This window comes from Corvus cornix, chromosome Z (genome assembly GCF_000738735.6).
Source record: "Corvus cornix cornix isolate S_Up_H32 chromosome Z, ASM73873v5, whole genome shotgun sequence".
Taxonomy (NCBI): Eukaryota; Metazoa; Chordata; class Aves; order Passeriformes; family Corvidae; genus Corvus; species Corvus cornix.
The window spans coordinates 33,395,619-33,411,265 of NC_046357.1; the positions used below are offsets into that span (position 1 = coordinate 33,395,619).

The 15,647-nt window shown below is 37.0% G+C and overlaps 1 protein-coding gene and 1 long non-coding RNA gene across 6 annotated transcripts in view; one reads left to right on the forward strand and one right to left on the reverse strand.

The window, feature by feature from the left end:
- The window catches only part of AUH (AU RNA binding methylglutaconyl-CoA hydratase), a 110,891-nt gene extending 108,577 nt beyond the window's left edge, over positions 1-2,314 (forward strand). For 2 of the 3 annotated variants that reach the window (XM_039566854.1, XM_039566855.1), the window contains one exon: positions 827-2,314. In XM_039566854.1, coding sequence (XP_039422788.1) covers positions 827-904 — 78 coding nt within the window. In that variant the 3' untranslated portion in view covers positions 905-2,314. The remainder of the gene's footprint in view (positions 1-826) is intronic. The other variant, XM_039566856.1, reaches the window with a different exon arrangement.
- The window catches only part of LOC120411488, a 66,099-nt gene that overhangs the window by 3,099 nt on the left and 47,353 nt on the right, over positions 1-15,647 (reverse strand). Inside the window, exons 4-5 of one of the 3 annotated variants that reach the window (XR_005603808.1) lie at positions 4,934-5,040; positions 3,361-3,448 (exon numbers count right to left, since the gene is read on the reverse strand). This is a non-coding gene — a long non-coding RNA (uncharacterized LOC120411488). Of the gene's footprint in view, positions 1-1,689; positions 3,449-4,933; positions 5,041-15,647 lie in introns of those variants that run through there. The other 2 variants (XR_005603807.1, XR_005603809.1) reach the window with 2 other exon arrangements.

The window sequence follows — 15,647 nt, forward strand, 5'->3', positions numbered from 1 at the left end:
ACCTGTTATGAAACATGCAGAAATTCATCTCGAAATGGCTCTGTGATTTCTTCTGCAAACTTTTTGGCATTTTATTTAAACCTTCCATCTACTTGGTCTGATCTGTAAGGAATTTAAGGAGGGCGGTGTAGTTCAGGACAATAACATGTCCCCTACCAGTACTGTTATGGTGAAGGTAGTGATGCAGTACCAGCCATACCCCTAGCCAGTCATACACTACCATGCTGGTCCAAGGACTGCCTTGCTTTTGCTTTGTTTTGGTTTAACATGAAATAACACAAAGGACACTTAGCTGACATGTGCCACTAATGGCATATGTGCTAACCAATAAAAAATTGAGACAAACCTCTTTGCCTGTGAAACATGGGAATGATGTGTCTGAGTGTATGTTCGTGGACTTTGAGACAAGTTTTTTATGATGGAAATAGGAGCGTCAGCATTATATGCTTATTTAAGACATTTGGTAATCAGATTAATAACCTTCTTCCCTCCCAAAAACCCAAAATGAACCCAACCAAAAAAACCCCAAGAAACTCAAACGATGCAATCCCCCCACCCTCAAAAACAAACCCTAGAGAATTTCTTGCACTCATCTGTTTGGAGAAAAGGTGCTCCTTCTCTACCTAAATTGTTTATCAACCTTATGTCATGCCCTTGAAGTGTGTGATACATTCCTATATCTGACTAAATAGTTTTAATTTTTCTGTTGTGTTATAATTTTTCTGATGCATCCTGGATGCATTGAAGAACTAGGATTTGTATGCAAATATTTTCCTTGGTATTGTTTTTTGGTGTCAATAATGACTTGTTCCTCTGCTCATTGCAGACTATTCCAACAAAAGATAGAATTGAAGGCCTTCTTGCATTTAAGGAGAAGAGACCTCCTCGCTACAAGGGAGAATAAAAGAATCTGATGCCTTTAAAATACAGGGGGATAAAAGTACTTCTATGAGGACCATTAAGGTGCACTTTCCATCTGCACCTGGAATATCACAATCACCAAAGTAACAGCAAATCATACAGATGTTACAACATTTTGAATGTGTCCATGCCTGTACGAAGCCGAGATAGGAATGTGTGTCAGCTCATGCTCATTACAGTTTCTGATGGTTGATCTGCGTATTGGCAAAGTCACAGGTTCATGCAGCATTTTTAAAATTTCACGTGTATGAAACATACCATTCCACAATTGAAAAAGCTCTGTAAATTCTTTACATAGACAAAATGTATCTGTGATGTTAAACATAAATCTGCTGTATCATTTTATCAAAACAAAAGCAACTACTGAACACCAAAAATAAGAAATTGTACCAAATATGCATTAAAATGATTCTGTATATCACTAAAAATTATACTTTAGTATTCTACTGGAATATCTATATTATTAAGCTAGGGGAAATGAAAAGGATTATCATTTAGAAAATATTAAGCTTTGTTTGTCTTACACTATTCTAAGCAAAATTAAATTCACTTTAGCACTTAATGGTGTCCTTTTGATAAAGTTGTTGCCATTATATTAATTCAATTCTATTAAATGAAGACATTTTTGAGGCCTTTAATTATACGTTCTTGTATGTTAAAACTGCCACTGTCTTGCATTTTCTAACATATCATCTGATCAGCACTGCCGGCTATGAAGGAACTTTATTTCACTTGCCCCAGTTATTTTAAATTTTTGGTGATTGTATTAAAGATGTTGTGCAGGGATATGTCTAATATGCTGTAATAGAACCTAGAATTATCTTAATCTCCAGAATATTCCTTTTGCAAATTTTATCAATGTATATTTATATACAACTGGGATGATATTGAAGGGTTCTTTATTTTGTGGTGGCCTCAGAGTTCTTTTCATACATTGAAAGAGAAATGTGCTAGGTTACAAGGTAAGAAAACTTGTGATTCATACTGTGTATTTGCAGTGGACACAGCATATACAGCAAATGCCTGGAAATAACTCATAGAAAGAATTTTTGTTAATTTGATTGGAAAATAAATATGGCTTAGCAGTCCAAGGCTGTCTTTTTACATGAAAACAAATTTATTCATGCTGGGTTACCATTGGCTCATGAAACTTGTGCATGCTTTGCTGTTTCTGCAACATTAGCTATGGTCACTGTCCATCTCTATGATGATAAAGCAGCTCATCAACATGAAATGACAAAAACTCATTTAAATTCATATTTAGACATATCATTACATGTAAATTGATTATAACTGGTAGAGCTCACACTTTGTTGACTGGTAAACTTGCTGAGTCGATCATTTCTTGCACAATAATTTGCAAATAAAGTACTGGTACTTGTTTTGATAGTCATATAAAGCCTAGAGGGTCATTTTCTCGTGTTTTTGAAATGCTAACATGTCATTTTCATTTTTACTGACTAGGAAATAATTATGTTAATAGGAAAAAAAAATATTAAGTGTATGCTGATGAGTTTCTGTTGCATAACTTTGATATACAGTCTGGTTATTGAGCTACTTCTTTTTCTACCAAACACTGATTAAATAGTTTCTGTGAATGTCTTTTTAAAAACATCTAATAACTTTAAATACCGTGGCATATGACTGTGTAGATTCATGCCTTTAACTAGTAGTTTTGATCACAGAAAATAATTTTGCTGTCACAGTGGTCTCTGCATTCCTTTTCTCAGGAGGAGATGGTGTCATATCATAGCAATTTGAGTTCCTTCTTTGAAGTCAACAGTTTGAATATTATTACAAAGTGAGTATCAGTAGGAAAATTTTTAAAGGTACTTTGGAGTGATGTTGAAGTAGTTCTGGAAAAACAATATTTTAGCAAAAAATGTGGTAATCACTTACTGTCTTGTTTATTAAGTGACATGTTATGATGGCTGCAGTGCTCATAATAAATAGCAGTTTAGAACTCTGCTTCCACAAGAGGGTTACTTGTAACAGAAATGCTCATGTAGAGGCTGACTTTTCCTTATGAAAGGTATAATCTGGCAAATCCTCCTTCAAGCATTTAGGCACAACTCTTTCAGTTCCTGGTAAAGCCAAGCTTTTCTCCACAATACCTCATGGATGAGTGAGCCCTGGCCTCCGCTGGTTTTCTGAATGGCTGTCTCATGGTCCCTACACATCAGCTTTTTCTCCTGTTGCTGCTGAGCTCAAGTGTATAGTGAACTCTTCTTCACTTCACAGAGTTGGATATTGAAAAGTTATAACACAGGTAGGTTCATTACCTTCAGCTGATAACTTCTCAGCATTTGTACGTTCAACTTACTAAATTGCCTGGAGGGTTTCATGCAGAAATTAATGTGTGACTTTATATAACACATATAATTTTAGCCGTTAATCTAGTAAACTGTTGGTATTTTCAAGATTACTGAAATAACTCACATTATTAGTAGTTTTACTAAATTACTGGATGAAGTTTTCATGCTTTTCTGCATGGCTCTGGTCAGTTCAATGCTTTTGAGTAGCTCACCTGTAATGAAAAAAAGGTGTTTTATTTATTCCAAGGTTATGTAATGATACAGTTAAGTGCTCTTGGTGATGTCTTCTATTGGACCTTTTTATGACATTTGCAGTTGTTGGTGCCCAGTTATTGTTGAAATTCTGTCAGTCTATGTGAAATTAGTCACAGTCCTACACCAAGATTCATATCAATGCTTTTCTAGAACTGCTTTTAACCAGCTGCATTTAGACTAGTAAACATCAGGATGTATCATTCTCAGCTGCTTCATATTCTACTTAGTCATTGCTCTTTAATGCATTTAATCATAGTCACAGTTGCTGAAGAGATTACCACAGGAGAGGGCAGAATATCATGCTACTTGGAATCTGGTTTTGGGAGACTTAGGGAGTAAAGTAAGGTGTTTTGGCACTAGTGCCACTTCACATACCAAACCCAACTGATAGATGAGAAGTGAAAAGAGTAATTGAAATCTTAATTTATCACTGCATAGTCTACTTACTACTTTTTCATGCAAGAAAATTGCTGAAATGGTGTCTGCTGAGATTATAGAGGGGATTTATTTGCAATTTTTAAAAATGTACTTAAAAAATAATTGTTCATTTGAGTGGTGTGCATTGAATAAGATGTGCTTTCATGTCTCATTTGTGGAATGTTCTTGAACCTAATGACACTGCTGAAAAGCTGTAGGGCTTCAGTGTCTGCTGAAGCTGATGCAGTCTGTGTACTCGAGGTGTGATAAAGTTCATGGTGATGTGTTTAAGATGTTCTTTTTCTGCACACTTTTAGAAAGAGATCTATCTCCAGAAATGAGAAAAAGAAAAATTGCAAGCAAATAAGCCAAAAGATGAGTTGTTTTCAGCTAAAGGTAATACAGTTTCTGTTGTCTACTTTGTGGGATTACAATGACTTTTTTTTCTATTCGTCCTTTTTTTTTTTTCTGTTGGCTTTTTCTTCCTCCAAGTCTTGGACATGAATGTGCAGGGAACACTTCTAAAAATTTGTATGGGTTGTCTTCACTTTAAGAACATTGTTATTTTATAAACGAAGTTAGTAGAGTTTAAAAAATTTTCCCAAAAGATCTTTGAAAGATGTAATCAGAAATTACTGTGTTATCACTAAGGATTAGGTAATATACCTTTTTTATTAGAGATCTAAATCATGTTCCATTTCAAGCTTGGAACAGAGTTGAATAGAAGTTTCTGTAGTTATGCAGAATGTGCTGTGTTTACACAATGTGTTCATTATGCTTTATAATATATGTGTGTGTATACTGGCATGTCATATGCATGCATATGTATGTATATGTGCCTATATGTGTGTGTACATGTAAATAAAATTATCCAGACTGTCAGGCAAGACCAGATCAATACCTCAGGATGTCATACTACTATTCTGCTTCAGGAAGTTTTGAATTTGTTTGTGCAAGAGCACAACAAGCAAAACAGTGGACCCTGCACAGCGCATACCATGACTGCTGCAAGTGGGCATACTTACCATGTGTTCTGTAGCACAGGAATTCTGCTGTAGAAGTAGCAGGCAAGTAGTGAGGGTGTGCATGTGTGTTACCATATATCTGGTCATGTACATGTGGTAGTTCAAGGCTAGAATAAATGTAGTAGGAGTCAAAGTGAGTTCTTAAGTTTCAACAAAGGTGTGGCATCCAGATAGCACATTCCTCCCAGTCCTATAGTATCATTTGCTCCTGCAGTTTGGAGAGGCCTGCAGCAATCATGAGCAGCTCATTAATCAGCCAGTGTCATAGATTATAAGATCAGTGTCTACCCCCTTTAAATAAGTCTAGACTTAGATTTCATCTTCAGCTTTTATCTAGTAGATAATTCTTCCAAGGACATTCATTCACATGGGAAGAAATATGAAGTATGTTAAAAGAATTTATTACAGAGGGTGTGAACATTCTGTGCCAAAGCTAACTCCTATTGCAATACTTCAAAATAGTACATTAACCCTCTAAGGCATAGTCTGTACATGTATGTTTATAAACTCTTCAAAGTTCTGGCTAGTGAGTACAATCCTTTGATTATAATTTCTGTGTGTATGCTAATAAAGCTTTTGAAACATTAAAGAGCTGAGAATATGGTGCAGTTTTCTTGTTGCATAATATAACCACTTTGAGAAGAACATGGAAAGTTTGTTATTTTTGTAAGGAACTTATACATCAAATTGTTGCTTCTTTATTCTGGCAGCTGCTAATTGATTTAACATTTTCCCTTAAGCATAAGGGACTTTGTGATATCATCTTTGGCTCAATTCTTTTTAGTATGTTAAAGATTCTGATGCCAATTGTAGAATTTTTTTTTAAATGTGTCTCTTCCATGCAGCTTAGAAAGACAGTTAAAAAATATAATCGTAAGGATAGAGTTGTGAAGGTTGTGTTTTCGTGACATATAAATGTTAGTAATACATCTGTAGGCTTGTGTGGAAGGGTTTGACTCTGCATCTTTTGTGTAATAAGTCTTTACTGCTGGGACTGTTGCCTTCAAAGCTGAAGTATTTTTGTAAATGCATGTGAGTATTCCCAGCTAGTGACCCCTCAGGGTGTGTGGTTCATGTTGTCCTGTAGTTATCATCTTTTGGCCACCCCATCCAGGCAGGGGTGAAGGGAGAAGAGAGCCAGGGAGCATGCTTCTAAGAAGCACTGGGTCTTGAGAGTGTATATGAAAGAGGTTTTGTAGGGTGGGTTCAGTGACATTCTTAAGTCACAGTTCATTTCAACAGTCATTTCTAGTATCTTCATGAGCAGCTGCACAAAATAGATCTTTCTCTATTGGTTGGTTACAGCACCTGAGTTCTGTACCCAAAAGACTAGTAGAGATCGTAACCTCCAAACATGATTCGTAGAGTGTCTGTATAACATATGAAGGGAAGTAGGAGCCACAAAAATGGCATAACAAGAAGGATTCTAAGTTACTAGTTTGTAAATGAACACTTGGACATGGGTTTTTTCCACCTTGGGTGCAGTGAAATTCCTGTCTTCATTTTGGATTTTACAAATCTTACCTGACATCAGTCCTTCGTTGAAAAAGTGAAGAGGATAGCTATGGCCCTTCCATCTGTATAACTGCTCAGTAGTTGAAGGACCCATGAAACACCAAAACAACTCAGTTTCTGCCCTCTCCTTTCACTTAATTGACCTGAGCCATACTTTACTACAGTAGTGATCTGTCCCCTGGGTTCTCTGAAGTTACTCATGATGAAATTTCTCTGCTTTAATTACTTATTCTACAAGTTAATTTATTGGGATGTAGAGATAATGACATCCACCTAATAGTTTACAGAGGGAAGGCCTGTCTTGCAGTTCCCTCATGCAGCAAGTATCACAATAGTTTTATAATAGATGCTGTAGCAAGGATGAGAGACCTACTCACTTTCCTCTTGTCCCCAGCATCTCCTTTGTACAGTCTCCTGTCTGCTAAACATGAAGATGCTTAACGAGTCAGACTCCTTAGGGTGGATCCCAAAAGGCCTTGGATACAGTACTTTCTAAGTGCCGTTGCTTAATATCATCATTTCCTGCTGCAAAATCTCAGCAGGAATTTTGAGAATCTAAATCTTGGACGAGAACACCTATTTCTCTGTATAGAGATAGTCTTAGTTTTGTGATTGTGCCTCTAGTCTGCTTTACTCTTTAGGACTCTTAGTTAAGCTTGAAAATACTTCCTCAGTGTAAGCAAGGAATATCAGAAATCACTTTTCAGCCATTGGTACCATATCATAGATCACATGATGGAACTGAATTGCTGTTAACAGGTGATGATACTCATGGATACTGGCTACCGCCAAAATAGAAAAAACTGTCATCAGTGAGAGAGAAGGAAACACTGGCAAGTTAAAGGGGAGGTGATATTGGAGCAACAGTGGCATAGCTACAGTTGGCTGTGCTAAAAAAGTTGTATGAAGCTGGTTATTCCAGCTCAGTAGCCTGATTCTGCCAACAGACACAAAGTAGCTGTGTACAGGATGAGCTTTTGATCACAGTCTCTGCGTGTGTGTGTGTGTGTGTGTGCATAGTATATAAAATGTATGTCCATGTGTCCACTCTTCTTCCAGCATATAGTTTAAAGGTTATGCATAGAAGCTTTTAAAGCATTGATTCAATTTTTAAAATAGTTCACTAAACCACATCTCCACAGGTATGTGTGTTTAGAGTTACAAAAACATTTTGCCCTATACATGTTTTTATATTTCATATAATTACAGCATATTCATCTGAAGTATTTTGCAAGTATAGTTTTGTGTAATACTGGTAGGAGATTAAGTAATAGCTGCTTACTAGCACTATTGCACAAGAACATCAAATGTTATTATGATCTTCTGAGATTTGAGGTACCAAGCATGCTTTTGACTGCTTTGCTCCTGTGACCTTTATGCTCTTCTGGTTAATACAGCAGTCCTGTAACGATGCACATGTTTTCCTTTACACAAATGCCAGTAACCACTTGAGCAGGGCACTTGATTCCAGTTTTGATGGGCGGTGCCTATAATGGACAACGGTAGTGTTTCCAAGCCAAGTTGGCTATCTTTGTGCTTTACAGTGCCAAAAACTTCAAAGCTTCTTCCTTTTAGAACTCTAAAGCAATACAAGTTTGTGTTTCTTCATATCATCAAACTTAATTATTGGCAATAAGCAAATGCTGGCAGGAGTGGCACATCACATGGCTCCATTTCTGCTTTAGAAAAGGTCAGCATATGGCATAAACACTTTGCTGTATTATGCAGCCTTGTACTCTGATCACATAACACATGCTTCAGAAAGCATTATGCAATGTTAGACTCACTGATTAATGACTGCTTGCACAAGAAGTTTTTCATTACCCCGAATGCTAGCATCCTGGGAATGATTAACTTTGTGACATAACTCTCATCACATAAATATGGAAGATTCAAACACAGCCTCAAAATAACGTGTTTCAGAAATAACTGAACACTTTCCTGCTTAGTACTGTGTACAGTATTTGATTAACAACTGCTTTAAACCTTCAGAGTTGAATAGAAAAGCCTATTTGTGAGAACTGAAAACAAGATTTATTTCTAGGGTTTAAAGTTTTACCCAAGATGAATTTTTTGCACACAGCAGCATCTCATTTGCAATGTTTTTCCTCTGCTTGTGTAAGTTTGAATTTCCTGAGAAAAATCTGTGCCAACTATTTTCAGTGTTCAGCCAGTGAGTTAAACAGAACAAGTCAAATCTAGCCCTTATTTAGACCAGCAACTGCATGTATATAAAATGACTCAGTCCAGTGTGTGTTCAGTAGTACAGTACATACAGTTGTATGCTTAAATCAGCAGAGTTATAGCACATTAAATTCACAATAATTGCCAATGTTTCTGCAGGCAGAGCAAAATGTGGTCCTGAATGAAACATCTTACAAACTTACATTGTAACACTGAACATTGCTACACATTCACATTTAACATTTTCATATTCTGTTGATTAATCATTCCATGCTCAAATTATGCAGATTCCTGCGTTAAAAAGCATCATGACAGTACATCACTCATATTATCATCTTCAGGATGTACAGAAGAGGAAAAGCCTATAAAAAGAAATGTTCCTTACCATATTCCCTCACATATGAAGATTCATCCCCGGTTTTGAAGTAATTGCTAGAAGTTATCTATGTTTCAACAGCTTTATTAAGGAGAAAAGTCGGTTTGCCTGCTTGGAAATTCAAGATCAATGTTCACAAGGAAATATCTATATTAAACTCCCACTTACTAATTTGCCTTTAAATGTCAGACTAAAAAAAAAAAAAGACATCTGCTTTTTTATGATTCTCTCTCTTGTAAGTAATTCTGCTCATGAACTGCCACATTAAATAAAGCTACTTAAAGTCCCTGTAATAGAGGGGATGGTTTAGGATGTCACCACATTAATGCATGTGTGCTATTTCTTCAGAATTAATCTTCATTGGGAAAAAGTAGAGAAAGAAGGTAAACATTGACCTTCAGTATGTTCACTTTAGTTTTTGCCTTTTACTGCATTACAACTCCTACAAGCAGTAGCAAAGGCTGAAGGAAATGGCCTCTGACTAAGCATTAGCTACCAGCATGCCCTCATTATAGCTGAGGGCTCTTATTCTCGCCTAGCCTACGTGCAGAGCCAGCTACTCTTTCAGCTGTGATGACGAAATGCCATGCATTTCTTCCTGGAATAGTACGCAGATAAGAGGCCGCTTGTTATGCTGAGGTTTCAGATGAACTTCACTAAGGGTTTCAAAACACTCTGTCACAATTATATCAGGTTTCTTTAGCAACCAATTCATTTCAGACACTTTTGAGATAAAAAGGGAAGAGATGTTAGTTTATTTTCCCTTGTGGTTTCACTGTTTAAAATTTTACAGGATATGACTGGATAGTTTATACATGGCCTGAATTTATTAATTTTAAAGAAAAATAGATCAAATTGGATCCATTTCTCTCTTGAAATTCACATTATTTGTAGTCCCCTATGTGTACCTATAACTTCAGAGAAGAAACAAGTCTCGTGCCTGTGATATGCTTCCAGAACAGTTCTGCTGTGACTGAGTGCCTTGAATTTATTCCAAGTCCAGCAAAAGTCGAGAGTTTTGAGAACCTTGCAGCACAAAAGGTTAATCGTTTATCCTGGAGTTGGGTTCAGATTCTAGGACATGTGTGCAGAGTACGAGCCCAGTTGGCCTAAGTGTTACTAAGCAGTGGTGGGAGAACCTGTTTGTGAGATCATCTTGCAGTCTTGGCACCCATTTAGGTGATTCTATGCACTAACAGAAGCAACTTTAGTGGAATCAAACAAATCACGAAAGTGTCCCAACTGTAAAAGAAAGGGGAATCTATGAAGTGTTTGTTTCAAACCAAGTAATACCATTAGAACTAGCAATAACTGTATGCTATTGAAGAAAGGAATAAATTGTCTGGAATAAGCAATGGATCCTGTGCAGGTTAAACAGGTTTCTTTGCTCACCCATAGACTCTAATGAAACATTTGGAATCTGTGGTATGCCCCATTTCCATTGTATCTGAATGCCACTTAAAACAGATGTAGTCAGTAGGAGGGAGAGTCTTATGATGACAAATCTTGAGTAAATTGCAAACTAAATAAGTATTTAATATGAAAAAAACTAACCCAACCCAAAATGGCATCACTCCTTATCACTTCCCCTGCAATTCTCAACATTTTCTATATCTCATTAACTGGGAACTAAAAGCTCAATTCAATTTCCTTTTAAGACAACAAAATTTTCTTTTTCCATTTACATAATGGAATTTGGATCAGGTCTTGCTTCTGTAATCTTATTCCTTTAATGCTTTCCAAATAAATGTGTAATTCCCAGTGAGATCACTAGGAATCTTGGCTATTCATAGTCTGTTCTTTTTTTTCTGCAACTGTTCTTCAGTAAAGAGGGTCCCCTTTGAAAATTTCCAAGGAACACTAAAGTTTTTTAAAACTCTCTGCTTCCCTTAATTACTTTTTTCTTCCCTTTCTTGCAAAAGCTCCTTTCTTTAGTTACTGACTACTGACTCAGAAAAAAATAAGAATGAATTTCCCTCACAAATAAAATATTTCTTAATTGTTTACTAGAAATAGATGACTCTTGCACATTACTTTGAGGAATTCTTGTCCCTGCCAAAGCAGGATATACCAACAAAGCATATGTTTCTCCATTATTTTCCTGCTCTGTTTTTGTCAAAAAGTTAGCCTAAATACTGTTGCTCAGCGGTCACTAGCAGGTCTTTTAATGCTAGACAATTAATTTTGCAAAAATTCTGATCCACCAAGTATAAATATGGATTATGGACATCTCCTTTTCTGAACTGCTGCTGTTGTGAACTTTGATTTTAAATAACCACAATATTACAAAAAAGAGACAAACCTGTTAGAAATGGTACTTGTTAAATACTACTACTTCCAAAATGTCTTCATTTTGTAAACTTGTTTGTTTATAACTTATCCTATGTGTCATTTGAAGTATCTTGCAGTGTATTATCAAATTTTCTATTTTAGAAGACTTAGTCTTACTCTCTGAAAAAGACATTGTTTTTTAATGGAATATTGTGGGGAAAAAACCCCAAACCGCTTGAAAATGATACTAAAATGATAAATGCTCTTCTGTGGTTCAAAACATGGAAATGTTTTAAACTGAAATTACTGCCATTGAAAATTTGTCATCTTTACTGAAATCACAGAACTAGCAAACACTGTCCCACCAGAACACATACTAGTGAAACTGGTTCTCTCCTCCTCTTTGGCCTTTGCCACCTTCTGACAATTCTTCTATACAGTCCCTGCTCCCACTTCCCCAATATTCCCTGCTGAGGAGAGGGGATGTGTGCCATCTAACCTTGGGTACGTGCTGTTTGTGTCTGAAGCCATCACAAAAAGTGTGATGACCAAGTTGCAGGAGTTTTAATTCAGGAAGGAAGTGGGACATGGACTTTAGCCTTAGCCTTCTTTCTTTCATCAAACCACTTTTTGTGGAAAACTAATGGATTCTCCTTTTCCACCTTTTTCAAGCTCAGTTTACATTGTGTGAGGTTCAAAAGATACAAGGGTGAGGACTGGCTGATACCAATGGTACCATGTTATTTTCTAAGGCTATTGATGCTCTTGTTGAGCAGTCAGTCATCCAAGCTTTCAGAGGCACACACAGAGGCTGAGGACGGGGAAACTGCTGACAGGCTTCAGCCAGCAAACAAGCGTACAGGTCCTGGGCCATTCATTGTTAGCAGGATCCAAACTAGCTGGATGCAAACAAGCTCAGATCTCTTTACATGCATTTGCAAATAATGCTAACATGCTAATTGCAGAATAGCTCTAATGGGCATTAAAAATAAAAATTAGAATCTTTCCCACCTCAACTAAATCAAAGATAAAGAAAGAAATAGGGAGAGTCTTTATTGTGCTGTAAATATCAGCAGCTTTATTCTAAGTCATAAAAGCAATAGCACTTGCCAGTCAATCATTCATTACTAGAATGTAAACAGTTTATGCTGGTGATAACCGATAAATAGGTATATTGAACACTTACAGGTGTGTTGTGACCCTGCAGTATTGTTTGATGAAATAAATAATGTTTACACATAATATATAATTGTGAATTTCAGTCTTGCTGTGAAAGATCCAAGAGCTGGGGGTAGGCTTTTTATGCCTATTATCTGTTCTTCAGAGAATTATTTCATTTCTAGAAGCAGATGGTGATTTTTAAGCCCACTGCTATTTTGGTGTACTTTAAAAAAAGAAAAAAAGCCCTAAAAATAGACCTAAGTTACCATATCCAGAAAAAAAAAAAAAAAAATGTTGCCAGCTCTTTACTCTGCTGGGCTGAAAACAAATCTGTCAGCAATTTCTTTGGGTTAAAGTATCTGAGCACTGTGGGGAAGCAATTTTTGTATGATTCTGGTGGGTTTTGGTTTGGTTGGTTGGTGGTTTTTTTAAAGAAAGCATGTAAAGTGGTTTTGTAACAGAGTCCATTTAAAGCTTTATGTATCAAAAAATTACCATCTGTTCTTATAAAAGACACTTTATCAAATTCATGAAACCTACACGCCAGTTAATGTTGTGGATCAACTGCATGAATTAGACTTTAAAGTCTGAATCAGTCTGAAATCAACATCATCAGCTCTGCTGGAACAGACATTAAAAATCAGCCCATTTTCTGTAATTACCAAAATGAAAATGAGAGTGACAGTTATTCATGCAGAAAAAAAAAGAGCACTGGTAATGCATTTGAGTCAAATAGGGCTCTTATGTGTGCCTTATAATTTAATACATTTCTTTTATTAAAAGTGTGGTTTGACAAAGTTTCTGAATGGGAAAGGAATAAGACTTTTGGATTCCCTGTGCACCTACGGGTGACTGACAGTACAGTATTTTCAGAAGTATTTTCAGTATTGGATGATTTTGGCATAACTCTTAACATAAGGACGAAGTATAAGGGTTCAGGTAAAAGAATATGATATCTGTTATCTCTATAGAACATGAATGAATGTATTCTAAAATGATGGATGCAGAAAGCTGAATCAAAACCAGCTCTTTAAGGTAGGTATTTCATTTTAGTGATCTCAGTGCAAAATACTTCGTCTGGCAGCATTTTTGTCCGAGGTACAACTCCTTAGAGTCAAATCCTGTGAAGTATTAAGAATTACTATTTTTTGGAGATTGGCAAGGTCAATAATTCCCCTGATTAATACTTTATCTTACTACTTAAATGCTGTGAATGCTCACTTCCTATCTGGAGATGCTCAGATAGATGTAATCATGCTAGGTCATCCCTGCTGACAGCATCAACTGCTTTCCATTGACTCCTGAGGAGGGTCCATAGTTTGGTCTTCATTCACACATAAGTTACATGCTTACCACAAGCAGTGTGGCACTTCTTGTCAGAGTTCAGCATATGCTCCATAGAAGACCTTCCTTCAGGGCCCCTGAACTTCACTTGCAATGTTCAGTTGCAAAAGCTGTCTCTCTGTAGGTATATTATCAGTAGTGTTGGCAGCCATTGCACTGCTATGTAGAATCCATTGGTCTGGAAACCAAACTGAGTGAAGTGCTCACTTGAGCACTCGAGTGGAGAGAAGCTCTAGAGCATGCAAGCTGTCGCGTAAAGGAAAGGTGGGAGAGGAGCCTCTGATACACATTCTGTTGTAGTGCACTGAAGAGTACACCTACCTCCTGTGTGCTGAAGACCCTGAACTCTGCCCTGACCTATGGCTCCAGCTTTCAGATCCATCTTACAATGCCCAGCACTGAGTGTACAGTGCAGTATGAGATCGTATCTGCGGGAGCCTAATGCTGCTTGCTACTAGGACAGGTAGATTTTACATGCATGACATTGGCAAAGTATGCTAGTGTCATGGAAGTGCTGTAGATTACAGACCATTTCAAGGTCATATCTGGTAAGGTATATATATAGATACTCTGGTGTCAGTTTGTTGCTCTGTGTTTCAGATTTATAACTGTGCAGTAATTGGTGCCACACACATCTGTGTGCTTGCTCATGCGGTAGAATCACACTGTGGCCTGACCTGGATCTGGCCCTGCACAGAACCCTAAGTCTGGGTGGGACAGAGTGTGAGTTAGAGGAGAAAAAGGAAACCACATGGAAACAGTCTAATTTATTTTCAGAGTGGTGAACTAGTAAAATTTTGTTTTAAGAAAACCCTTCTGTACCTCTTAATCTTGCACAGGCTTGACACTTTTTTACCCCAATTCTCACTGTCTCAGTATTATCTTCCAAGACTGAACCTGAACCTTCTTATCATCTTCCTTATCCCCCAAACACTGATATTTCTGTTGTCTTTGCCTGCAGTAACAAATTAATTCCCTTCTCACACCAACCCTTTGGTGAGTATTAAAAGCTTACCTTTCCTACACAGATTTGCTATCCCACAATCCTGAGATGAGAGAATCTGTGGGATGATGGAAAGTGTGAAAAAATGCCTGATGCTTCCACGACAGGCATGTGATTTACTGTGATGCTTGTGCTGAGGCAACCAGCAGACTGATGCTTAACTCCCCTGAGGGTTAAGTTCCCTAGGCACAACCACATGGTCTGTGATGATTTTGAGATAAACTCTTGGTTATGCAGTCAGCCACTGTCTTTGTTGGAATTAAAGAAAGAGGAAGGTGAAGTGTGAAACTGTTTTTCACTCAAATATTGTCATTCACATCACCTTAACCCGATCATGATCTTAAAAGAGAAGGAGGAAAGAAGTCACTAAACAAACAAATTATTATGTTCTTGGCAGTAGGATTTGCTCTGCAAGCATGAACATTTGGCGAGTTCCTACGTTTTTCTCTTCAAGCTGATTTGAAAGCTGAGGAAAATAATCAAAATCAAAGTTGAGGATATTGAGTTGTCTTGGCCTAGCTGAAGTCAACAAGGTTTACATGTCTCAGCAGAAGAGAAGGCAGGAGATCTACCTCCCTAAAAAAGAGGAACAGACATTGGGTTTTAAGGTTTACTGAGGGGTATTCATTTGAAGAGAACAGGAAATGAGCAGAAATTAAACTACACAGACCTTATTGTACCTAGTATTTTTTGTAAAAGGATGTAGACTGATGATGTTGTTTTGTGTGTTTATCTGTTTATATATCATATATAAGCACAAGGATATGTAAGTGCTTTTCAACAGCTCCAAGTCTCTGGCATCTGTCAGTATCTCCAGGTGCATGTAAGTCATCTGAATCCTACAGCCTTAATTGCATAAC